At 51.3% G+C, this 24,349-nt stretch overlaps 1 protein-coding gene across 9 annotated transcripts in view; it reads left to right on the top strand.

Annotated features, from left to right (window-relative positions):
* TRAM2 (translocation associated membrane protein 2) overlaps positions 1 to 24,349 on the top strand; it is a 150,361-nt gene that overhangs the window by 81,264 nt on the left and 44,748 nt on the right. For 2 of the 9 annotated variants that reach the window (XM_067752715.1, XM_067752718.1), the window contains exon 1: positions 1,255 to 1,684. The exons of 4 other annotated variants lie outside the window; for them this stretch is intronic. In XM_067752715.1, coding sequence (XP_067608816.1) covers positions 1,430 to 1,684 — 255 coding nt within the window. In that variant the 5' untranslated portion in view covers positions 1,255 to 1,429. Of the gene's footprint in view, positions 1 to 1,252; positions 1,685 to 24,349 lie in introns of those variants that run through there. 3 more of the 9 variants (XM_067752717.1, XM_067752721.1, XM_067752716.1) reach the window with 3 other exon arrangements.

Here is a 24,349-nt window from a genome sequence, read left to right on the forward strand (position 1 = left end):
TTACCTCCTCCCACTTGATTTTCGGGGTCTTTTGCATCCTCCGCTCTGGGCCAGACTCGGGGTGTTCACGTGTGGCCCTGACCCCATCCCAGCAGTGCACTTCTGCCGTCCTCCCGCCACCCTCCCCCCCCCTTTTTTTTTTACTCTTGCCCAAAAGGCCAGTTTTCATAAACCCTGTTTCACTCTGTGAACTGTTCATTCAGATCCAGCTGTGGTGGACCCAGAGCTTCTCCTGTGACAGGAGCAAGGCGTGGACCAGGGATACCCTCTGCTTTTAGGGGAAAGGTGATTCTCTCAAAGCTATTCGGGTAGGGGGAGACCACGGGGTCCTACTCAGGACAGCTGGGGCAGGCCTCATAGAGCAGGGAGTTTTAGTAAGCCCGAATGGGGTCAGAATCCAAGGGGGCTGATGGGAAGGATTCCCTACTCCCGACAGCCAGAAAAATGTGATATTCACAAGTAGGGAGAACTGGCAAACGCTGAGTATAGGACTTGCTGTGGTCTGTCTTGTCTCAAGGGTCAGATACGTGAGTGACACTTCGTGGGCAGCTTATCTGCATTCTCAGGAATGGGTTAGGAAGCTGTAACTCTCTATAAATTGCCTTGAAGATGGAAGATTCCCGGCGTGGCTAATCACCTCTTCTGTGTGCCTCTGTCTCTGGGTTCCCTGTCTCCTCTCTAAGGATGACAAGGGCCCTGCTTGGTCAGCGAAGCTGCCCTCAAGCTGGGGACATTCTTGTGGCGGCCGAGTCAGCGTTGGATGTCTGCATGTGTCCTTGGCTGGGCTTCAGGGTCTGCAGGCCTCCTTTACTCCTTCCACCCACCCCGACAGCTCTCGTGATGTATCGGCGGCGAGGGCTTTGTCAAGCCAGGGTGGTCCCCGTGTCACGGTCCCTGCTCTGTCACTAATTTGACGAAATAAAAAACAGATGCAGCCTCAGTTTCCCCATCATTACAGATGAGTAAAACCTGTCTTCCTCACAGGGTTATTGTGAGGTTTAATTGAGATCATGTGAGCAGCAAAAGCCATAACAGGTTCTACCAATGTGAAATCAGGTCCTTTGCTCCTGAAACCCTGTTATTGTTGATCATAATAGCTTAGCGGGATAGGAGAAAATTTGTTTGGTCCAGCCAGTGCTCTCAGTGTCTCCTTGCTGTCCTCCATTCTAAGAGGCCTCCCAGTGCCTTGTCACCAGACTTGGAGGGTGTGGTTGGAAAGACACGTGACAGCTGTAGCCCTCACAGCCAGCGACGTCTCTTGCATAGCCTGGTGGGTCTCTCTGCTGTGTGTCTGGCACTCATTAAGGATGGTGGCTCTACCTGCTTTTACCTTTGCTCAAAGAGAGCTGCCGAGTATTTGAGCTCGGTACCTCCTTCCCTCGCTGCCTCTGGTCTGGTGGAAAGTCCTGTTGGTTAAACCTGGCCGTCCATGGGAGGTGGAAAGTGCAAGGAGCCCTTAATTCCAGTACATGACAAGAGGAAGGCCCAGGGTGGGAAAAAACCCCCGAAAAAACTGCCCTGCCCTCCTCCCCCTTTTGGGATTGAACTGGGGAGTGTGGAAAGGGCCAGGGCTGAAATGCCTGCCTCACGGCTCCCTGTCCCACCACCCTCTTCTGGTAGAACCTTCGCCCCGCGGCATCTGTACGTACAGGACAGGTTGTCTCCTCAGGAAGGTGCACTGGAGGTACGTTGTGGGTCGGTGCAGGCTGGTCTGGGAGGAGGAGGGCCGTGTCCAGACCTCCCTTATGAATCACGTGTGTTCTGCTGCACTAGGCACACAGTAGGTCTTCATTGTCTGTACCTACCAACTGACTCTCCACAGAGACAGGTATCTGCGGGGGGGACTCAGATTTCTGGAACTCTGCTCTCCCTACCAGATGAGAGCAGGACCTCAGAGAAACACATGTGGGCATCCTCACAGTTGGGGTAAACCAGCCAGGGACTTACAAGCTATCACTCAGGGTCATCTGGGTTCTTCCCTGGAGGGGTGGTGTGTATGTGTGTGTGTACCTAGGGATGCAGATGGTGGGGGGCAGGCCAGCACTTAACACGACTCACTTTTTCTTAGGAGTGAGGACAGAAGGAGATGGAAAGGGGAGGGGAAGGCAGGGAGAGAGGACGGCAGGCTTTTGGGTTTCTAACTTGGGCAGGGCTAGGATGCCTTCATTCAGAAGCTGAATCAGGAAAACTCAATTATAATTCTTCCCACAAAGAGCGAGTCTCCTGGCTACTTCTCCCTCTGGGGTCCCCTGCCTAGCCTCTGCCAATGAGCTGGGGCCCTCTCCCCCCCACCCCAGCCAGCCACAGCCTGGCCCTTGCATCTTAACTGGTCTCCACTTCTTCCCTGCCTCGCCCCTTCCCCAACTCACTGGTCAGCTTACCAGCGTTCAGAGGGGCTTTCGTTCCCCCGCAGGAACCCCAGGACTTTAGTTCTGTCCCCTGGGAGATGATGACTCCAAGTTCCTTCCCTTGGGATCACTTCCTTTGGGGAACACACATGAAAGGGTTGCCCTCCCACCTCTGTGTGGTTCAGTTTTGAACCCTCCTGAGGTTCCTTCTCCCATTTCCGAGGCCAGGGGCAGGCTCTTCCCGCTGAGCCCAGGTTTTCTTTCCATCCTGCGGGCTGTTTGGAATAGAGCTGTTCTGTGCAGCCACAGCACTTGGCTAAAAAATGTCAGGAATGTGGAGCTTTATTTTCCCCCCTCCTTCCCTTCCAGCTTTCTCTTTCTTGACTCTGCTGGGGAGAGGTGGTGCAAGGGGGATTTCTACTCCACACTTTGGTCCTTCAGGCCTGTCTGAGGTGGAGCCCGGCCGGAGCGGCCTTCAGGGTGTGGGCAGCCAGTGGGGTGTGTGTCAGATGTGAAAGCCGCCTCCCCTCTCCTTTCCCTTTCCAATGTCCTGTTCCTTTGGTGCCACAGTGCCACGTTTCAAACTGAAACAGGCAGGGGGAAGAGAGAGGAAAAGGCGCTCATTAGCGAGAACAGAGAATGAGAACAAGGGGGCACATCCAGCAGAGAGGAAGCCACTTGTACATTACCTACAAAATGTCATTTCGAGACAGACTTTTTCTGTTTGTTGCAAAGCTCATTTGCAGGCGCTGCTGGCTCTGCAGCACGGAAATGGTTCTGAAATTCTGGGCCCGTCATTTGGAGGTTGGGTTCCTGTTTGGTCTGTGATGACTTTAAGAATTTAGGGCCCAGAGAACTTTGGGGGTAGTGGTTGGTTTTTGCTTTTTAATTGTTTTGGAGGCAGATGTGGTGGAGCCACCTTTTCTCCAGGAACTGCCTTCTTCCCGGTTGCTGACACCACGGTCAGCTTGTCGGGGTGATGTGTTTGCAGCGTGCATGGTGGGAGCCCGTTGTGTCACGACCTGGCAGGACACGGGTTCCGTGGCACCAGTGTACATCCTCCCAGGCATCCCTGCAGACATCACAACCTGAAGGGAGGCTGCTGGTCCTGCCCCTTAGCATTAGTGCTGTAAGACAGCTCTGCTTACATTCTGTTATTACAAAGAGCCGTGCACAGGGCACAGATGTACATCTGAGGGCAGATGTCGCTTTTACTTTAATTCCTAATCGCTTTTGAAGATGTTCTTCTGCCAGCTGTTACAGTTCCTGACTTACGCATCTTCCTCTCCAGCCTCTGACGTGGCTCATCAGTGGCGTTCTAGAGAAATGAGTCAGGGGAAGCCGAGAAGGGCCACTTAGTCTCTTAGGTGCCCTTGTTCTGTGGTTGGATTTTTACCCGCATTTCAGTGATCTGAACAAAAGAGCAGAGATTTGAAACTAGTGTACCTCCTGGTCCAGCCTCAAGTGTAAGTAACCCTGTCCTGTGGGATGTAAGGGCACCTCGGTGATCCCCGTTTCTTCTTTTGGCAAAAATGTGACATCCAGAAAGGTGGTGTTTATCAGTGAGTGAGTTTTTAACCCTCACAGCACGATGAAGGTACAGGTGTCCCGCACTGGGCCTGGCACACGGGCGCTTAATTGATGGTCTCAGCAGCCACGCGGGTGGCCCCTGTTATTGGCGTCATTGCTGGGTGTGTGAGAACACCGTCCGCCATCAGCCTGGCTTGAATTTCAGTTTAGATAGGACCTGTTTTTTCCATGAGACCTTTCCCCCAAGTTCTCCAGTGCCAGCTGTCTGCTCCAAAGCGGGCGATCACTCTGCCCTGGGTGCCTCTTTCCCCTGCTCCACAGAGAACATCTGTTGTCCCTGTGCCATCCATCTTATTGGAAGGTGGGCTGGGGGTGCTGGAGGGTCTCAGAGCTGCCGCTGTCAGCTGCCCCGCCCGCTCCGTCGGTGCCACTTTCCTCTTGCTCCCTCTGTTGTCTGCACCCTCGGCCGCTGCTTCCTGGGGGCACTGTCCGGCCTGGTCTAGTCCTGCCTGTTTGCAGAGTCGCATGTGTTGCTATGGAGAAAACTTCACTCTGGCAGGCATGAGCTCCTTTCTGATCTGCTTCGTCGTGGGCAGGGGCCCCAGAAATCAGTCTGTGGCAGAGCTGATATATCTCCCGTTCCCACCCTGATAAATGCCTCAGCTGGAGGGTTGATAAGAGCGGATTAGAGTTCCCAAACTCCAGAAGTGCTTTCTAATCAGCCAGAGTGCTATTAGCAAGCTTTGGTGGGAAACTTTACTGATACGATCTCTTAACCTTTTCATCCAGCACTGTGTATCTGGTGTCCATTGGTACCTAATGGTTAAAGAAAAGGGGGCAAAAAAAGGGAAAAGAAAACAGTAAAGCTACTACCACGGCTCCTGACACAGCCCGTCTCGTTTCCCGAGCAGACCTTTGTCTCTCACACAGCCTGTTGCTTTGCCTTGACTTACCTCAAAGTCTCACGTGTCCCCAGTGGAAGGAAACCCAGCCCAGCTTAGTCACCACTGGTTAACATTGGGAGTTGACGTTGCAGTTTGAAGAGCTCTGCAGGCAGGTCTCCTGGACAGTGTAGGTTCACACAGCTTTCCTGCGTGAAGGAGCGGAGCCCGATTGGGAGTGGGGGGCTGGGAGGCCCCTGGAGGGAACTTGGGGGCACGCAGGGTTAGGTGAGCCGCTGCTCTGTGGCTCTCCGCCCGAGCCACGTTGCCTCTTGACAGCTCCCCTCATCTGTCTCGAGGGGTTGGCAGCATTTTGCGTCTGCGAAATGCTTTACTAGCCTCACCCTGTAATCTGGATGGTTTATGGGGGTTGTCATACCCATCCAGAGCCTGGCTTCTAGAGGAGAGACTTGGCCAGGGACCATCCGCTCCGAGTTAAGAGTTGGAGCCAAAACAAGAAGCCAGCCACGTCTGGCTCACATTTAGAGCTCAGCCCCGATGCTTCCACCAATGGGGCGTCTGCAGAACGTAGCCACAGGCCGCTTTAGTTTTCTCTGTCTGAGTGGAATCTGTTTATTACCTGGAAGTAATGTCTACGGGTCACTGTTCCACTTGGAGGCTTTTCTGTCTGGAAGAGTCGTTGCCATTTGCAGTGACTCCCTGAAAGACTCCAGAGAGTGACCCAAACGTGTGTATCACGTGTGACCGTGGGCGAGTGGGCAGAGGCTTTACCTCCTGTTAAAGTCACTGTCTGCTGTTAGCCCACATCTGCGTGAGAGTTGCTGCTTCTGCCTGCTGTATCCTCATTGCCCGTCTCATCAAGTGAATATCATGGCCATAGCTCAAGGGCACATCTTTTCTTCACGTTTTACAAGTCTAAGGGCTAAAGGGAAACCTAGATGTCATCTACTATGTTTACAGAAGCGGAAAATAAGACCCCAGAGGTTGGGTGATTTGCCCAGGGCAGCAGAGTGAATTTCTGGTAAACTTGGAGCTTGCACCCACATCATCTGACTCAAGCCCAGTGCGTTTTTACACATCTGCTCACTGGCTTTCCCGACGCTGCCTTTGAATGCCGTTGTGTGTGCAGAAGCCTCGAAATTGACAGATCCTTCCTAACTGTGCTGCGTTTGTGGACTGGGTGCCTGCCGTGTGCTTGTGTGGAGCTCTGGGAATGCAGATGAACCAGGTGGGGTCCCTGTCTTCAAGGAGGTCACGATGTGGTAGCTTAAAGCTGATAGACTGTTTGTGGATAGAAGTGAGGTCTTGAACTTGATGAAAGTGGCAGGTGCAACTGACAGATCATTGGGCCTCACCCTCAAGCCATTGCCGTTGGTGGAGGGGGGAGTTTATTGAATAGAGACCCAACACCCTGAGTGGTCAGCAGGCAGAAGACAAGCACGGCGGTAACTCCTGGGCATCTCGTGTGTCACAGCCTTGCAGATGAGTGAACTGACCAAAGGCAGTGAGTGTGTATGTGTGTGCAAGGTGTGATTTCTGGCACTCGGAGGCCTTCATTGATTGGAACCTTGCTTGAGGTTCAGAGAACTCTTCCATAGGGTTTCTTAAGATTTCCAACATCAGACCCCAGCGGGATCTGTGATGTGCCGTTTGGGTTAGTGGGGGTGAGAGTCGCACCTGAGGTGAGAAAGGACATCATCCTCAGAGCCTCAGTTGTCCTGCCTTTGAAGAGGGTTTCTTAATAAAGTTCCTTAAGTTTTAAGGACAGAGTATCATTAGTTTAATCAGTTTGTTCTTTCGTCTTTATCATAAAGGCGCAGATACTCTGTTTTCACGGAGAACTTTAAAAAGAGACTTTTTAATGATGAAGACTTCCGTGGCTCTGGGGAGGGAGAAGGATGTGCCTCCCTATGGGCAAAGCGTGGGGACGTAACATATAGCAACATGCCTATTCCTGCTCTGTTAACCTCTGCCCTCTTGCTTTGAGGAAAGCCCGCGACCTCACTGGTTAGTTAACAAGTGTTTCTGGTCTGTTGTGCATGCCCAAGCACAGTGCTGGCATCTTCGAAAAGATAGCATTGAGAGTCAGTGAGAACGTGGCTTTGGGGTGAGAGGTGACAGGGGATGTATTATCAGCTCCTTTCCTGAAGGTTAAGGGCAGTCTGGGCGCTCCTGACCTGGAGGAGCGATCCCAGGATAGGCAGGCCTTCGCTCCGTGATTCCCGGAGTCCTGCGGGAAGTCGCGGCGTCCCTTCACGATGCCCTGCAGAGAAGGATCTCCTCTCCGAGGGACTTCTTCCTCGGGACTTGGGACGGGATGGGGCTTTTCAGACCCAACACTTCTGGAGTTCAGAGTGTTTGGTTTGCTCTCTGACTTTGTACCGGGTCAGCTTTTGACCTCGATGGGCAGGGAATAACTTGTTTGTATGCTGGTTGGAAGAGGGGGTGGAGGTGGAAAGGAATGAGGGATCGCTGATTTTTTCTTTTCTGTAATTGCAGTTTGGTCTCTGGTTTGGCGTGACGTGCAGGCACGAGCTCCTCTTCCAGGGTCCCCGCGACAGAGCCCGGGCAGGGAGCTGTGCGGTGGAGGGGTGAGGACTGGGCCCCGGGGCCTCTGCCCCTAAGTAGCTGTGCGGTCCCTTCTCCAGTCTGGGCCCCGCTGCTTCCTGGGAGTGTCAGTTGCTCTGCGTCTCAGTCATGCCTTCCTAAGATGCTGATGCAGAACAGGGCTGGGACATATGGGTAACACTCCAGTTGAAGGAGCACCTTCCCCACAGCCACACAGATTCAGGGTTAATGAGAAAAACGTTGCCCTCCACTACCTTCTGAAGTTGAGGTAGTGGTCTCAACTTCTGCTTTTGGTTTCATTTCTTATTTGAGTTGAAATCTAGCCTGAATTTGGGTTTGACATGTCATGGAGCTTAGTGGAACCAGTGGTGAGGGAGGAGAAAACCCATATGTTAGAAAGGAATCACCTGGGATGGGAGAGGGGGTGGGCTCTGTCTGTGACTTTGGAGTCAGAGGCCGTGTGGCCCCTGCCAGGCTGACAGGGGACCCGGGAAGAGCTAGAAGAGGTCTCTGTCTTGGGCGGCACGGCCAGCGCCTGCCCTGCCCACTCAGCGTTCGTTGTGCCGGTGCTCAGGGTGGTCCGGGGCCCTGGCTGGAGCGTGTGTGCACGTTCAGGGACCCGCTCGTTCCCGCCACCCCTCGCGCCCCTAGGGGCCGGTTTATTTCAGTCAGTAGGGTGAGCCTAGAGTGTGAAACGCCCCCCAACCCCGCACCTACAGCAGCGTGCTTAAGGCGTTGCCCAGCCAGCTGATAACACTCCCACTCCATCTGCAAGGCCTGCAGCTCCTCTACCCACGGGCATGCTTTCTGCCTCGAAATTATGAGAGGGAATTAACACCAGTACTGGAGGGGGAGAGATGTGAGGAGATGCATCAGCACTTAGTGACTTCCTCCTGAAGCCTAGTTTCAAGTAGGAATTATCTGCTATGGTTAACGTTTGAAATGTCACAGTTTTGGACTCACCAAATGTAGGCCTCACCTGTGCCATCCAATAGGCAGCCACAAGCCACACCTGGATATTTATTTATTTAGATTAATTAATTTTTGGCTGCACTGGGTCTTCGTTGCGGCGAGCAGGGGCTACTCTTCATTGCAGTGCGCGGGCTTCTCATTGCGGTGGCTTCTCTCATTGTGGAGCACGGGCTCTAGGCATGCCGGCTTCAGTAGTTGTGGCACATGGGCTTAGTTGCTCCGCGGCATGTGGGATCTTCCCGGACCAGGGCTTGAGCCCCTGTCCCCTACATTGCCAGGCGGATTCTTAACCACTGCGCCACCAGGGAAGCCCACACCTGGCTATTTAAACATAAGCTCGTCAAGACGAAATGAAACGAAAGATTCAGTTCCTCAGTCACACCGGCCACATTTCAAGTCCCCAGTAGCGCTGAGATGGAACATTTTGATCATCACAGAAAGTACTGTTGGACAGCACTGGTCTCCACGTCGCTTCCTGAGAGTTTGGTTTTCGTTTGTGTAGTAATAGGTAATGAGGGGTCCTTGTGGTGTGGTTCTGTTAGGGACTGTTAGAGGCATGGATTATAGGGCTGAGGTCGTGGGCCTGGAGCCACATGGCCTGGGTCTGAATTCTGGTTTTCCATGTCCTAGCAGTGTCATCTTGGTAAATTATTTAATCTCTCTGTGCCCCAGTTTCCTCATCAGTAAAATGGGGATAATACTATGTCTGAGAGTCGTTGGGAGGATTAGAAACATCAACACAAAATACGAAATTTAATACAGACACAGCGCTCGGAAGACGGCCTGTTGCAGGATGAGAGCCCAGTGCGTGTTCCCCATCGTTCCTGTTACACTCGGGAGGTGTTGGAGTGATGCCTCGACCGTGTGGGGCTCCCTCAGCATTTGGAACACAGCTGGGAACGGGATGCATGGAGAGGTCAGCCCTGTGCCCTGTCCTGTGACCTCCACACCGGGCGAGTCACTCAGGCCCTTGCTGACAGCCACCTGCACTCACTTTACGTACAGTTACAGGAAGCTTGGGTATCTGGTCCAAGGTTACAGAAGAAAGAATACGTTAAGATGGGAGCAGTGGCTGGGGCAGGTGGGTGGTGGTGGCCGACAGCTTGAGACTTTCTCCCGGAGGCAGCGGGGGTCTTTGAAGAGCTTCGGGAGTACAGTGATGTGAGGCTGTGTCCCCTGTTCCGGAGATACTTGGAGGTGAGATTGGAGGTGAGTCTGGTGAGGAGGCTGTGGCACTGACCCCCAGGAGAACTCCCCCAAACCCCCGACACAATTTCAGTCTCCACCCCAACTGAGAAGTATGCCCCGGGACCCACACACCTGAACTCCCTGGTGTCCACTCGGTGTGGCAGGCACGCTGTGCGCCCCGGCAGTTGTGAGGGTCAGACTAGGGCGGGGGTGAGGGGCAGGGAGGGAGGAGGGCTCCGCCTGGGAGCCGCTGTACCCCGAGGCTGCCCGGTGCGGGGCTGTTCTTGAACTCCGGTGTCTCTGTGCCACTGTGTGGTGCCAGCTTCGCGTGGCTTTATCACCAAAGTGTCCTTCGGACTTATTCAAACAGTATGTTTTGCATCTAATGTGATTTCTGATTTTTTAAGAAGTCGGGCCTCAGCCAGGTGGAACATCTCCCCCCCCGCCCCCCGCTTTTTTCTTTCGGCTGCATAAGCCGTGAAGAGGCTTACGCTCAAGTATGGCGGCCTGACCCGAGGAAGCCGGGTTTGTTCCAGTGCCAGAGGATGCGGAGGGCGGGGGGGCTCCTCTGGGGAGGTTTCCTAGGGATGGGCGGGAATGGGTCTGCAGGGGGTTGACTGGGGACAGAGGAGGGAGCCTTGGCCTGTGTGCAGCTCCGTTCACAGAGTTGCTGCCCTCACTGTACGTGAGGGGCCGCCCGCGCTCTGCCAGGCGGTGCTGACAGGTGTCAGTCGTCATTCTTTGACGTGTGCTGGACAAGGTGAGGGCTGCCTGATCTGCCACATGCCTTCCATCTCTGAGCTGGTGCCAGGCCCCTGGGAACAGAAGGAGGAGATTTGCCCCTTGTCTGATTTCTCGCCCCCTGGTGGAACCCTGGGAGGCTTCTTCCCGAGGCCTGGGGGTGATCACCCATGATTTTATTAAATCCCCCTGACCCCCAGTGCCTGTAGTTTACATGGTGTGCAGAGGAGGGAAATGCTTCAAAGCAAGTGCATGTGTCAGAGCAGACCCCCGCGGTCACTGCTCCCTTGGCCTCGCCCCCGCGTCTGGTCACTAAGTCCCACCAGCTTGACCTTCTGCGCTGCTCTGTGTACCCGCTCGAGCGCTGCTCTTCGGCCTTGGCTCAGACCCTGGGCCTCTCTCACCTGAACAGTGACAGTGAGTCCTACCTTGGTCCTCAGCGTGTTGTCTGGCCTCCCCTCTGGCCCCTCCTCCACGGAGCTTCCGCTGATGTCCTCAGACTCGGAGCTGGGCCTGGGTCTCCCTCCCTTACAGCCCTTTGGTGGTGCCCACCCGAAGTCTGGGCTGCTCGGCATGGCATTCAAGGCTCCCCTGGAGTCTGACCAGCCTTTGTCCTCCACGCTCGGCCCGCCCCTGCCCTGACCCCTTGTCACAAACCATCTAGTGGTTCCTGAACACTTTTCTTTCATGCCTCCCATTTGCTTATGCACCCTTCCCCCATCTTCCCTCTCCCCCTTTCATTGGACTGACTCGCGCTTCTCCCTTGATGCCCACCTCCTGTATCGCACTGGTACCACCTGCTCAGACGCTCTCCCTGGCCCCTAACAGAGTTCACACTTCCTTGCCACCTGCCTCTGTATTTCTCTCATTTATTCATTGAGCCCGACTCGCATTGAGCATTTGCTCTCTGCCACGCACTGTTCTTGGGGCCAGGGTCACAGATGACGAGGCAAAGATGCTGCCGTCACAGAGCCCGGAGTCGTCTGGGAGGGGGCGGTATCGTAGGTGCTCTCATGTGCACGGGTACAGTGTGAATCAGAGGGGGGCGCAGAAGCCCCCGGAGGGTTGGGGACAGTTCACTGTAGACAGGAGAAGTTTGCGCTGGGCCTGGAGGCCTGAGGGATGCTGGCCGGGCAGATGGGCAGGGGAGAGGGTGTTCCAGGCAGAGGAGGGACCTGTGTAAAGGCCAGAGAGGTAAGGGGGTGGAAAGTGGCTCTGTGTTGCCAAAGCTGGGGAGGTGCTTCAGGAAGGAAGTTATGGAAGATGCGTCTGGACTGGCAGGCAGGGCCGCGGAGGCCCAAAGTTTGGATTTGCTCCCCGGCTTAGGTAATAGGGAGCCACTGCAGATTCCTGAGCACGGGAGTGACTCTATCAGAGTTGTACCAGGAGAGTCACAGGCAGAAGGGACAAGGCTGGTTCCTTGCACTTGCTATGAGTGCCCCCTGGAAGGAAGGTTGCTTCACATTTTCTCGGTGTCCCCCACCCCTCTGTGCCTGACACGTAGCTGGCGTGAAACGATCAAGGCTGGGCCAGCGCACACACAGGGGAGTGCGTCTTGAGCTGCCTTTCTGCTGCTGCTGGTGGTCGTTTGCAGCCTTTCCATCCATGCTTTCTTCTCTGGGTTCTCAGCTGCTCCTGAGCTCACTAGGAATGCTGGCTACTTTAGCGTGTGCGTACAGACGGAGAACCTAGAATCCTGGCCTTTTAAAGCTTAAAAAAAGAATGTTTTTGAACAGGTGATATTTGGCAATACAGTCACATTGTTCAAAAATCAAAAACATGTAAGAAGAATAGATTGAGAAATGTCCCTCCCCTACCTCTTCCCATCCAGCTCTCTTCCCCTGCCCCCAGGTAACCACTTTTATTAATTTTTGCATATCCTTCTTAGGTTTTCTGGAAAGCCCCCTTTGCCCTGGGTGGGGTAGTTGCTGCTGCCTCAGCGCTCCGGCCCCTGTGCCCCCCCCATCTCGGCCCTTACTGCCCCACCTCCACCGTCTGGGACAAGCAGCTATAAATATATGATAGATTTTCCACATACACACATGTATATATGTATGTGTAGTTATATGTGTATGTATGTATATGTGTGTGTATACACATACACACGTATATAGAGAGAGAGGTATATGTATACGTATTCCTGCCTCCTTTCTTACATGCCTTGCCTTTTTCTGCTTGCACAATATCCCTGAGATCTTTCCATGTCAGCACACAGAGAATTTCCTCATTTGTGTCCAGGGTTGCTTAGTCTTCCATTGTATAGATTCTCTGTACTTCATTTAACCAGTCCCCTTCAGATGGACACTTGGGTGGTTTCCAGTCTTTTGCTCTTATAAACAATGCTGCAGTGAATATCTTAGTACGCACATCATTTGGTACCTATACAGGCATATCTTGTAGCATATTTTCCCAGAAGTGGCATGATTGGTTCCAAGCATAAGTTCATTTGTATTTTTGATAGATATTGACAGATTTGTCCTTGTCCTTTTAAAATACCATGTTCAAACCAAGGAATCAGTTAGCCGTGGCCCATTTATCCTGTAGCCGTGAAAATACACGTTACATACTAAAAGCTGTGCCAGTGTCTGCATAGATCTGGTTCCCTGTTGTATTCTCAGCATCTAGCCCGATGCCTGGTACATAACAGGAGTCAAGTACTTGTTGCATCTTTAAATTACATCATTTGGCACGTTTGAGTAACAAGGCCCTTCCCTATTGGTTATCTTTCAGCCCCGCTGTGAGGTTTCTCTCGCCTCTGTCCCTTCATACAAATTCTTCCCTTAGGACACTCTGGCTTTGCATTTGGTCAGCTGGTCCTCGATCCTCAGGCCACAGCCCCCTTTTTGTGGAAAGCCCCCCCTTTGCCCTGGGCAGGGTCGTTGCTCCTGCCTCAGCGCTTCATCCCCTGCGCCCCCCCATCTCGGCCCTTACTGCCCCACCTCCACCGTATGGGACCTCATCACTAGGGCAGGAGAAGGGCTTGCTCACCGCGTGTCTCCAGCGCCCAGCCCAGCACTTGGCGTTCCAGTGGTTTGCACGTCGTATTCTTTCAGTAAAGAAGTGGTAAAGTAGAATCACCTACTGATAACCAGTTTTGAAAGAATCTTTTTTGCATATTTAATGGAGATATAATTTGTATACTATAAAATTCAGCATTTTAAAGTGTATAGTTCAGTGGTTTTTTTGGTATATTCACCATGTTTTGCAACGATCACCGTTATCTAATTCTACGTTTCCATCAGCCCCCAAACAAAGCAGTTAGCAGTCACTTCCCATTGGTCTTACCCCAGCCATGAATCTACTTTCTTTCTCTTTGGATTTGCCTGTTCTGGACGTTTCATGTAAGTGGAATCATACAACATGTAGCCCGTGACTGCCTTCTTCCACTTAGCCTAACGTTTTCAAGGTTCATCCATGTAGTAGTGTGTATCAGAGCTCATTCTTTTTGACGGCTGAGTAATATTCCACTGTGTGCAAATGCTGCATTTCCTTTATCCCTTCGTCAGTTGGTGGACATTTGGGCTGTTTGCATCACATCACATGAATAATGCTGCCATGGACATTTGTGTACAAGTTTTTGTGTGGACATAATATTTTCAGTCTTCTTGGGTATATACCTAGGAGTGGAATTGCTGGGTCATCAAATAATTTTAATATGGGAAAGCAGCCGGCATGGAAACTATATTGAACTATTTGTCTTTTTGGTCTGAGAGTTAAATCTCAGGGCCAGCACTGCAAATATTGCCCACTACTATCCAGGCTTCACACAGCAGCGCTGGCTTTTGAAATTTATATTAGGTGGACTGCATCCCAGTGACCATCTGCGACCCAGAGGCAAATACTTTTGGAGTTTACACAGTAGGATTTACTGAATTCTCACCATGTGCACAGTGCCACCTCTATGAAGATGCGGAAATAGAGGGCACAGATCTTGCCCCAAAGTCATCATTCATTTGAAACAACCTAAGTATCCGTTTATATTGAACCAGTTAAGTAAATTATAGTATAGCCATATGCTGGAATACTCTATAGCTGTTTAAGAGAGAATAAGGTCAATCTTTATGTATTGACATGGACTGATATCTGAGGAAAAAAATAGATTAGTATACAGAGCATGAGTCCATTTTAGTAAAGAAATTATGTTTATATATGCAAAATCTGGAAAGATCACAGCAGACTGTCAACATTGATTGTCTCCAGGAGGTAGTTTATGGAAGACTTTAGCTTTCAACGTTATATCTTTCCCTTAAAAATTTTTTTTTACAGTAGGTAAAAAAGTAGCTTTTACTTATTTTTATTTAAAATTTATTTTATTTTTATTTATTTTATTTTTTAATGCATTGGGTCTTTGTTGCTGCGCGCGGGCTTTCTCAAGTTGCGGCGAGCAGGGGCTACTCTTCATTGCGGTGCGTGGGCTTCTCGTTGTGGTAGCTTCTCTTGTTGTGGAGCACGGGCTCTAGGCCCGCGGGCTTCAGTAGTTGTGGCTCGCAGGCTCTTGAGCGCAGGCTCAGTAGTTGTGGCTCACGGGCTTTAGAGCATGGGCTCAGTAGCTGTGGCGCACGGGCTTAGTTGCTCTGCGGCATGTGGGATCTTCCTGGACCAGGGCTCAAACCTGTATCCCCTGCATTGGCAGGCAGATTCTTAACCACTGCGCCACCAGGGAAGCCCCGTTTGTAGCTTTTAAATTCATTTAACCCCCCCCCCATTATGTTTTGGAAAAAAAGGAACTTGACATAAGATTTCTTCTATCTGAATCACTAGATACCAATGTAGGATATAATACTAGACATCAGTGTATGCCTAAACGCCAGATACATTTGTGGTGAATATAGTGGTCTTCCACACCGCGTAAGCCTGGAGGTGAGAACGCTTTTAGATTCCCGCAAGGGAAGCTTCATAAGAGAAGAGTGGGACTTGGCTTGGGCCTTATAGGATGCTGACATTCATATAGCACTTTACAGTGTTTAGGGTCAAAGAATGAAGTGTGTTGAGTGCTGACCTTGTGCCGAGCACTGCAGTGAGCGCTTTCCCTGTATCCTGTCATCCCACCCTCACTGTCACCCCTGGGGTGGGTACCGTGACTGCTCCCATAGTACAGTGAGAGAACTGAGGTCTAGAAAGACCAGGGAACCTGACCAAGCTTCCATTGGTCAAGAGGCCAGAGACAGAATTCACAGCCCACTTGTCTGATTTCAGAGCCCGAGTCCTTACTCCATTCTAAAGGGAAAAAGACTGAGGCTGAGAGAATTCAAATAACTGCCGGCCATCACACAGGTAGTAAACCGGGGAGCCAGGTCTGCGCTTACCGATATTCCGAATAATCCGTCACGTCTGTGACACTGATGTTTCCTGTTATGAGGTCCAGGCTGTTGAAATCCCCAGGGGTGGTAACAGGAGGCTGTAAGGTTCTGGGTCACAGAGGTACGTGAAACTCTTCCTTCCAGGCCCCCTTCCTTGGAGATTCATACACCACATATACTTATTAAAGAAGCAGAACCTCTCAGACCTATCGGCCATCTCTTTCCAGTAGGATTTAGTAACATCCACAGATCTGCTCTGTGGAACGCCACCCTTCCATCCTATAGGGAGATGGGAGTGAGGGAGGTTTGTGGACAGCTTTCTCTCTCCCGTCACAGGTGAGAGTGCCACCTCTAAGGTCTGCGGTTGGCAGGCTGTGAGGAAGAGTCCAAATTCTTGGGTGGATTTGGGGCCTCCTCGCTAATGCTTTAGGACACCAGGAAGGACCTACTGAGTGTCGTATTTGACATCTGTTTGTGACATTTTGTTTCAATGAATCATGATTCACCATTGATAACAGTTACCTAATTAAACCCACCCCATACTTCTTAAACTCCAATTATTCAACCCACACAATGCCAGATTTCATACAATGAGTATTAGAAGTATCTGAGTGCCACCACTGTTTTTTTCTGTAATACATGCTATTATCGTTTTCTTTAAATTGTGGTAAAATATATATAACATAAAAGTGTCTTACCATTTTAAAAGGTTTTAATTATATTTAATTGAATGAAAAATTCTTTAAATTCTGTAGTGCTTTACAATATTCAGAAGTTTCACACTCATGATTTCATATAACCCCATAATAACCTTTTTCCCCCTACTCCTATATTACCAATTTTCAAGTGTACAGTTCGGTAGCGTTAAGGACATTCACATTGTTGTACAACCACCACCAGAACTCTTTGAAATTTATTCCCTAAATATTTATTGAGCGCCTGCTAATTGAAGGTGCCTGGGACCTGGAGATGGTTGAGACAGGCTCCGTGCTTGGGCTCAGGCAGGGAAGGGGTAAGAAAACCAGTGGTTACCGTTCAGTGTGGCCATAGTCATGAGGGGCTCTGTACAGGTTGAATCCTTGCGGGGCTCTGTGCCTGGGGATGGGGCCACGTTTCCACCTCGTGCTGCAGGGCTCCCTCCCTCCTGGCTTCCTATTGGCTCCGTGCTGGTTGGTTCTCACCCCATCACTCCCTGGAGTGGTGGTACTACCTCTGCTCCCTAGAGCCCGGGGAAGAGTCGGGGATTGTGCCTGCGTGAGAGCCAAGCCCTAGAGCCACGCGGCCTGGATGGGGCGGGTGGGAGAAGGGCGCTGCCGCCCAAGCCAGAGCTCTACCAAACCCCCAGTCAACGGTTTGCCCAAATACCGTATCCTAGCCCTTCCACCCGGCACGTTTAAGTTAAATAGACTGTGTTTCAGCTTGCAAGCTCTGCTGCCTCCAGGAATGACCTCTGTGATTAGTCATGAGTGCCTTCGCTCCACTTTACTGCTAAAAAATGACCATGGTGACGTGGCCGAAGTCCCAGACGAGGGGCACGTGTAAACTAAACTAAATAGATCGGAGAGGACTGGCTCTAGGGCGCATTTGGGTTTGTGCATTTCCATGGTGACCTCCTGGAAGTGAAAGGCAGTGGTGGATTTCTTGTATAGGTTTATTACGATGGTTCGCTCCCAGGCTCTCCTCCCCCTGGAAAACAGACTGCAGGTGTGAGGCTTGGCTGCCCTCGACGTCTGGGTGGGCACCCCGATTCCCAATGTCACGTTGCTAGATCGTGCCGGGCTTGTAAATACCATGAAGTGTGTACAGGTTGGGGGTGCAGGCTTTGCGTTCACATTGACTGGTCCTTTACCAGCTCCCACACTTCGCTAGATAATTTAAGTTACTCAACTGTACCCCATTTTTTTGGTCAGTAAAATGGGAATGAAAGTAATTGTGCCTACCTCATTGAGTTTTTGGAAGGATCAAGTGAGCTAATAGTGCCTGTACATACAGTGTTTTTTTTACAGAGCTTGATATCAAGTAAGGACTCCATCGATGATTGTTGTTCGTGAATATTAATTAATTCCATGACCATCGCAGCCGTCATTAGGCAGCTACTTTTCTGTGCCTCTCATTTTCATGTTACAGTTATATATAGTCCTGGTGCATCCATGCCACACCAGACACGCCATGTGCGCTCAAACGCTGCTTCCAGGGCCACCAGGACTGCTAAGAAATGTGGACGTGGAGTCCATTTGCTGAGGGTTTCTCCTGGGTGGGCTCTGAGCCCCCAGCCCGTGGTTCAGTGGGCTCCCTCAAGTGCTCAAGCCTCAGAATTACCCCTCACCTCTTCCCCTTCTTCTCAAAGATCATACGGCTTCAGACCACGGTCTCCTTTTCCCCTTGGGAAGAAAACTGTGAGGTCCAATGAAGTGGAGATCAGCTGCTTGAAATATTTTATACTAAGGCGTGACCTATCATAGCATTTTTTAAGATAATGAGGCGTTTGCGTTTTACGAGCTATTTTTGTTGAACGACTTTCTTTGCTGTTTGAATACCACTTTTATAAACATTTCTTCGCGCTCTCCCACTTAGCACAGTTGGTTTAATTATGCCTGGACACTATGGTTTTTCATGATTGTAATAAAAATGCACAGACCAAATTCTGACCTTTCCCCCACTCAATGGTATATCCAAATATTTTGAGACGTTAGCATTTTTAAAAGATGAGCTTGTTCCTAAATGCCTACCAGCAAGGGATTGGTTAGATCAGTTGAAAATGGTGACATAAATCTATATGCAGTGTCACAGAAGGATTTCCATAACGTATGGGTGTGCGGGGTTTTTTTTTTTTGCTTTTTTTTTAAGCAGGTTATAGAATGTCATGTCAGTGTGGTCCTCTCTAAAAGTTTGGATTTGTTTTATTTTTATAAAAAGACAGCTGTAAGGATAATGATCAAAATATAGTCAGTGGTTTTGTTTTCTACGTGTGGTAGAATTTCAAGTAATTTTAATTTTTTTCCCATGCTCGTATCTATCATACATGTATATATTTTCAACGAAATATATATCGTTTTGCTAATCAGAAAAGGCACATTAAGGCTGTTATCATTTTGTAGATGGAAAGAAGGAAAGTTTGGATTGGTGCAGAGCCTGTTGCTTGGAGAGCAGGAAAGGCGAATGGAGAAATGGGAGAGAGGCTGGAGGTGGAATTGGGGTGTGTGTGTGTGAGGGAAGCTGGAGGAGGGTGTCCGCAGAGTAGCCAGGGGATGCTGTAAAGATACGCTCGTGCCCGGATCTTAGAGATGTCATTCCCACCTGCTATAAATAAAAATCTGCTTTTCAGAAGCCTTTTGAAGAGTGGCTCAGAGGGTGAAATGGGGGTATTTTAAACCGTTCAGAGAAGCATCTACAAACGCATTAAGAAAAACACAAGTTGGGATTGACCAGAAGTGGAAATGAAACTTCTCAGTTCCAGTTATTAACTGAACAAGTCACATGAATGAAAAGGCCTGTGGTGAAAATTTAAGCTTTTAAAAACAGCAGTTGAAAAGTTCAAGTTTAAACCCTAACCCGCACGGCAGCCCATTGTTGCCCAGCGTGGGCCTGTGTAAAGGGGCCGCCTGGTCCACTTTTTGGGTGAGACCCACTCGCTTTGGTTTCCTGAGAGCCTCCCCACCCTTCCAGGGTTGCAGAAGGTGGACAGGTGGTGGGGGGCAGGGCAGGATGGTAACGCCTCGGGGGAAGGGGTTCTGGGAAGTTATGGGACTTGACTGCCTTGAAGATTCTTTGGACAGCCTCTCCTCAGTGCTCATAGCCCGGGGCTGCTGAGTCCTCTTCCCTGCCCAGGGGTGCACTCACCTGCGACCTGGTGGAAGGGGAGCTGTTGGTGGTGGTGGCCTTATCAACACACTATTTGTTAAACCTGATTATGTAGAGGGGGTCGGGGGAGAAGCCTTGGGGCTTTCAGTGGTTTCCCATGGAAAAGACGCACAGAAAATGATAAATGACAAAGCATTGATAACAAATTAGAAGAAAAATGGCTAATTGTTACTTAGTGAATGTGTGGTGTGCCCGGCCTTGTGCTGGATCTGACCTTCTAATTGCACTAATCCCCGTAACAGTTCTCTTTAATAGATCCTGTTATCTCTGTCTACACAGAGCAAGCCGAACAGCTCCATCTGAGTTGCTGAGGGCAGAGCTGGGATTTAACACAGTCTCTCTGAATTCAGAGCCCAGGCTCTTCACTAGGCCTGGCAGTGCGGGCTTCCGGGGTGACGGAAGGAAGCAGCACGGATGGCAGGGTGGGCAGAAGGCTTCCAGAGGAGGTGAGGCCAGAGCTGGCCCTCAAAGGGAAGTCGAGGCAGAGACACAAATGGAAGGCAGAACAGAGGGCTGGCGTTCTGGGCAAGAGAAGGCGTTCAGAGAACCGAAGAAAGCAGTTAAATAGAGGAAATGCTACAAAAGTTCCTGGGGCCGGGTACTTTTGGGAAATGTGAGGCTAAACAGATTTATTTACCGCAGGACTTGTCAGAGCCTTTAATGTAGTAGTAAGCAGTAAGGAGTCTTGTATACCTGCACCAAACATGTTTGTTGACCTTGGAGAGTATTTCATGGAGTAATATTCTAGAATATTTTTTAGGACATCCGGGGCTGTTGTACTGAGTTTGGGGGGTTGTGATAATCAAGGGTGGAAAGGGAAGGAGGTTCAGGACTGTCAGATTGAAGGGTTAGACATTATCTTGAAAGCAGAAGTGAGCTTGGAAGGGGGTTTATATTGTTCATATTATATATAGCGTGGCTGTTCTATCTAGGATGGTGGGAGGAGAGGGAGGAAGGTTGAGTCCTAAGGGAGAGAATCCAGTTAGAAGCCTCTTCTGTAGGCTGGTGAGAGATGAGGGTGTGACTGGAAATAATGGATTTAATAACATAATAAAGGAAAAACCCAGCAGGTGGCTGTAAGGGACGGTGGGACTCCTTGCCTGCAGCCTGGGACATGGGCAGATATAGGGATGTCTCTTGGGTACCAGTTTTTGGAATAAAGATGCATAGCTTGATTTTTGGCATGCCGAATGGAGTTGATGGTGTGATGTTTAGGTAAAGATGCAGGAATGTCCCCCAGCAGAAGATCTGAGTAGGAAAAGTAGATTTGAGTGTCACTGGAATAGAGGTGGTCACTGGGGCAGGATTTCTAAGGGAGAAGGGCCAAGCCTTGAACCCTGTACCTTGCGGGGGGGTGTGTGTGTGTGTGAATCTCTGTCCTGGAAGCATCTGTGTGTGAAGGAATCCGAGGGAGCAAAGGGACTTCAGAGAACACCCTTTAAAAGAGGAGATGGGGCTTCCCTGGTGGCGCAGTGGTTGAGAGTCCGCCTGCCGATGCAGGGGACACGGGTTCGTGCCTCGGTCTGGGAAGATCCCACGTGCCGCGGAGCGGCTGGGCCCGTGAGCCATGGCCGCTGAGCCTGCGCGTCCGGAGCCTGTGCTCTGCAATGGGAGAGGCCACAACAGGGAGAGGCCCGCGTACCGCAAAAAAAAAAAAAAAAAAGGAGACCCCCCCCCCCCAAGGCCTTGTGAGCGGGGTAGTAGCCTGAGGCTCACATCTGGTTTGCGGCTGAGCTCCTAGGAACAGCCCCCCGCCCTGTGCTGTTTTCCTTCTGTTCTGCAGGGCCACCTGTTTCCTCTTCTTGGTGGTGTGTATTGCGTTGTGGTGACATGTTTGCAGGTGCTTCAGGAGGGCTGCAGGTGGCTTCCTTGCAGGTGTGGCCACCGGTACCCACCAGGACTTTGGACTTGGGTCACTTCTTGTCCCCCGCACGCTCGCCCTGGGCAGCAGAAGGGCGTGAGGGTCTGGTGGGCTTGTGGTCTCGTCCAGTGGCCCGTCTCCTCCAAATCCTTGTCTTCTGGACTTCGCATGGGGGAGGCTGAAGCCTCTGTCTTTAGGGCTGGAGATGGGCTGGCCGCTGGGACTGCGGAGTCTCTGTGCCCTGCCTGCCTGGCCTCGGGCTGGGGCCCAGTGTGGCCTGGGGCCTGCTTGTCAGCACGTGGCTTGGGTTTCCGCGTTAACGTTCCCACGTGGGGATCGCAGAGGATCGAGTGTCGAGCTGGCTGATCGCGCTGAGCCTTCTGGAGCAACCAGCTGTGGAACTTCCAAAGGGCCGTGTGTAACCGGCTTGGGAGATGTGGTGGGTGCCAGGGGCACCGAGATGGGGACAAAGAAGCCAGTTTGTAGAAGGAAAAAAATAAATGAGCATAACAGTCTTGGGCCGTTTGGATGAGGCACGGCGCTTGGGCACCTTGGAACCCCTTTCCTCTTCCCTTCGGATTTTTCCGCTTCCAGAGCCCCCTTTGGCCAGTGACCCCTGCAGACCCCCTCTGGGTAAATACAGCCCCTGTCTCCTACCACCTCGCTCATTACGCATTCCTTTAATCCGGCCCATCTCCAGGTCGCCAGCTGGCAGAGACTCAGCAGATTCCAAACCCCAGCTGGTGCCAGAGTGTTTACACGGGGAAGCTTGGCAGACAACTTGCCCCCAGGGTGCTCAGCTGGAGGAAAAGGTAGAAGGACGTCCCAGAGCTGAGGGCCAGTTTGTTTGCAGACTTTCCCTCCTCCCTCTCTCCCCCTCCCCTCTCCCCCACCCTCCTTCAAGGCACACTCTATCCCCACAAAGTAAAAGGGAAAAGAATCCCCTGTGTCTGAGGAGGTGCTGGGCTGGGGATTCCCCGGCTCACCCCTTCCACCCACTTTCGCAGCGCTTGGAGCACATGCGAGCCGAGGGCCTTTTACTTCCTGTCCGGAGCAGATTGGATTATTGAGACCTTATTTGTCAGTGTAAAGTCAGACCCCAGAGTGGGTGTGACTTTCCAAAATCAGGGCTAGAAGCTCTGTGCTCGAATATCTGTGGCCTGGGATTCCTTCCTGCAGCCTGAGGGCAGTGGTGTCCTCAGTAAAGGCCCCTGAACATGCAGGCGGGTGGTCGCTGGTCCACAGCGGGGGCTTGTCTTGATGGGAGTTTGTGAGAAGCCAGTCCCAAGGCTTCCTGCACAAAGAAAGCGGTTTCTCTTGGTTGTCAGCATCATCGGTCATTGGGAACTCAGAGAGTGACTGTGCCTGCCTCCCCCTAGTTTCCCAGGTAATATTCCCAGCATGTGTGGATGGGAGAGCATTTTGCTGATTGGAAGTGCCCTGTTGCCAGAGGTTGTATTGATGAGGTTAATGATTATCATGTGGTGTTAGTATTAAGCCTTTTATTTGAGGAGCCAATCGGCTTCCATCAGGGTCCCACAGGAAACAGATGGGGTGATTGAAGGTTATTGAAGGCATTCTTAACAAGGGTGGGGACGGGATGAAGCAAGACAGATTAGGGATGGTAAACCCCCAGGGCTTGCAGTCGTGGAAGATAGCCCTAAACCTGAAGAGACCGGGGATGGAGTGGATGCAGAACTTGTTGAGATGTAAAGGAGAGGGAGAGGGAGAGGTCATGGCCGCGGGAGCTGTGGCTGCAGGAGGGGGGCTGGACCTTTGGTACTGGATCTAGCCACTGCCACATCGCCCAGTGGGAAGGGAGCCAGGCAGTGACCCCCCTCCTGGTGCCCTCTCACCTCCTGTGGATTCAAGCGAAGCCAGGGGTCCAGGAAGCCCATTGCTGCACTCCATAAAGGTCATCCGCCCTCTGCTCTGGGCCCCGGGCCAGGATGGAGACTCAAGCAGCCCAGTAGCAGTTGCCGATTCTCTTCCATCTCCTGTTTGAGTCCTGCCTCCTTTATGCCCACGGGCAGTCAGAAACGGGGTGGGGAGGGGGCGAAGCGAGACCGGTGCTCCTGAAATACTGCAAACGCTGACAACAGCCCTTTGGGGCAGATGTTTCCTAATTGCAATAAGCCAAACCATGTAACGTGTTTACTTTAAGCTACTTATTACCCTGATCTCTGGTGAGACCAGAATTGTCCTGGCTTCTGAAAAGTGGCAGCGTGTTAAATGCTTCCGCATCCCCCTTTTGCCCCAGTTCAGACAATACTCAAGTACCACTTAAACCCATTTCCTTCTCGGCCAGTGAGTGCTCTGTGCTCCCGGCCCTCTGGGACCAAGAGGAGGTTCCAGGGGAGCATAAATAGGATTCTGATCATGTGTCCGGTTACCACTAGTCTTGGAATATCTGTATCCATTGGGAAATTACTTCCCTGACAGTTTCAAGTGGGGGAGCTCAGACTCACTAGACCGTCAGGTAACTGATAAAATTTAATTGGTAAATTATGAAATGCGGGACAGCCTGTAGAGTGTTGTGGCTGGAAATGGAGTTTGAATTTCTATGTGACAGTGTTGCCTCCCTAATTGAAGGAAGCAGTTGTTTTTTCATCTGGGCTTGGCTATTTGGGGAAGCAAGATGTTGAAATGCCCACGATGCTGGAATGGACAGCATCCCATTGATGAACTCAGTAGGCAAAAAGTTGACTTTGGAGCCCGGTAGCTTTTAGAATGAATGGATGCATGCAAGCTCCAAGGGGTCTGAGGGCCAGATTTCCTTTCCGCTTCCCGGTTTAGACTAGCTTGTTTGAAACACAAGGGGATCTCAGCTGTTCTGAAGTTGGCCCATGCAGTAGATGGCCCCCCAAAGCCGCCATGATGCACTAAGCCAGCTGGTTCTATGTGGAGGCCTCCCGCACTTTCCCAGCACAATCGTGATTCTTCTCACCCTCCCCCCTCCCCTCTACCACAGTCTTGTACATCTTCCTGGCTCAGCTCACCCCGTCCCAGAAGTCTTTCCTGAGGAGATCCATAGATCTCCATACCCAGAGCACTTACTGATATTTACTGAGACCCTCC

Source organism: Pseudorca crassidens, chromosome 10 (genome assembly GCF_039906515.1).
Source record: "Pseudorca crassidens isolate mPseCra1 chromosome 10, mPseCra1.hap1, whole genome shotgun sequence".
NCBI classification, from domain to species: domain Eukaryota; kingdom Metazoa; phylum Chordata; class Mammalia; order Artiodactyla; family Delphinidae; genus Pseudorca; species Pseudorca crassidens.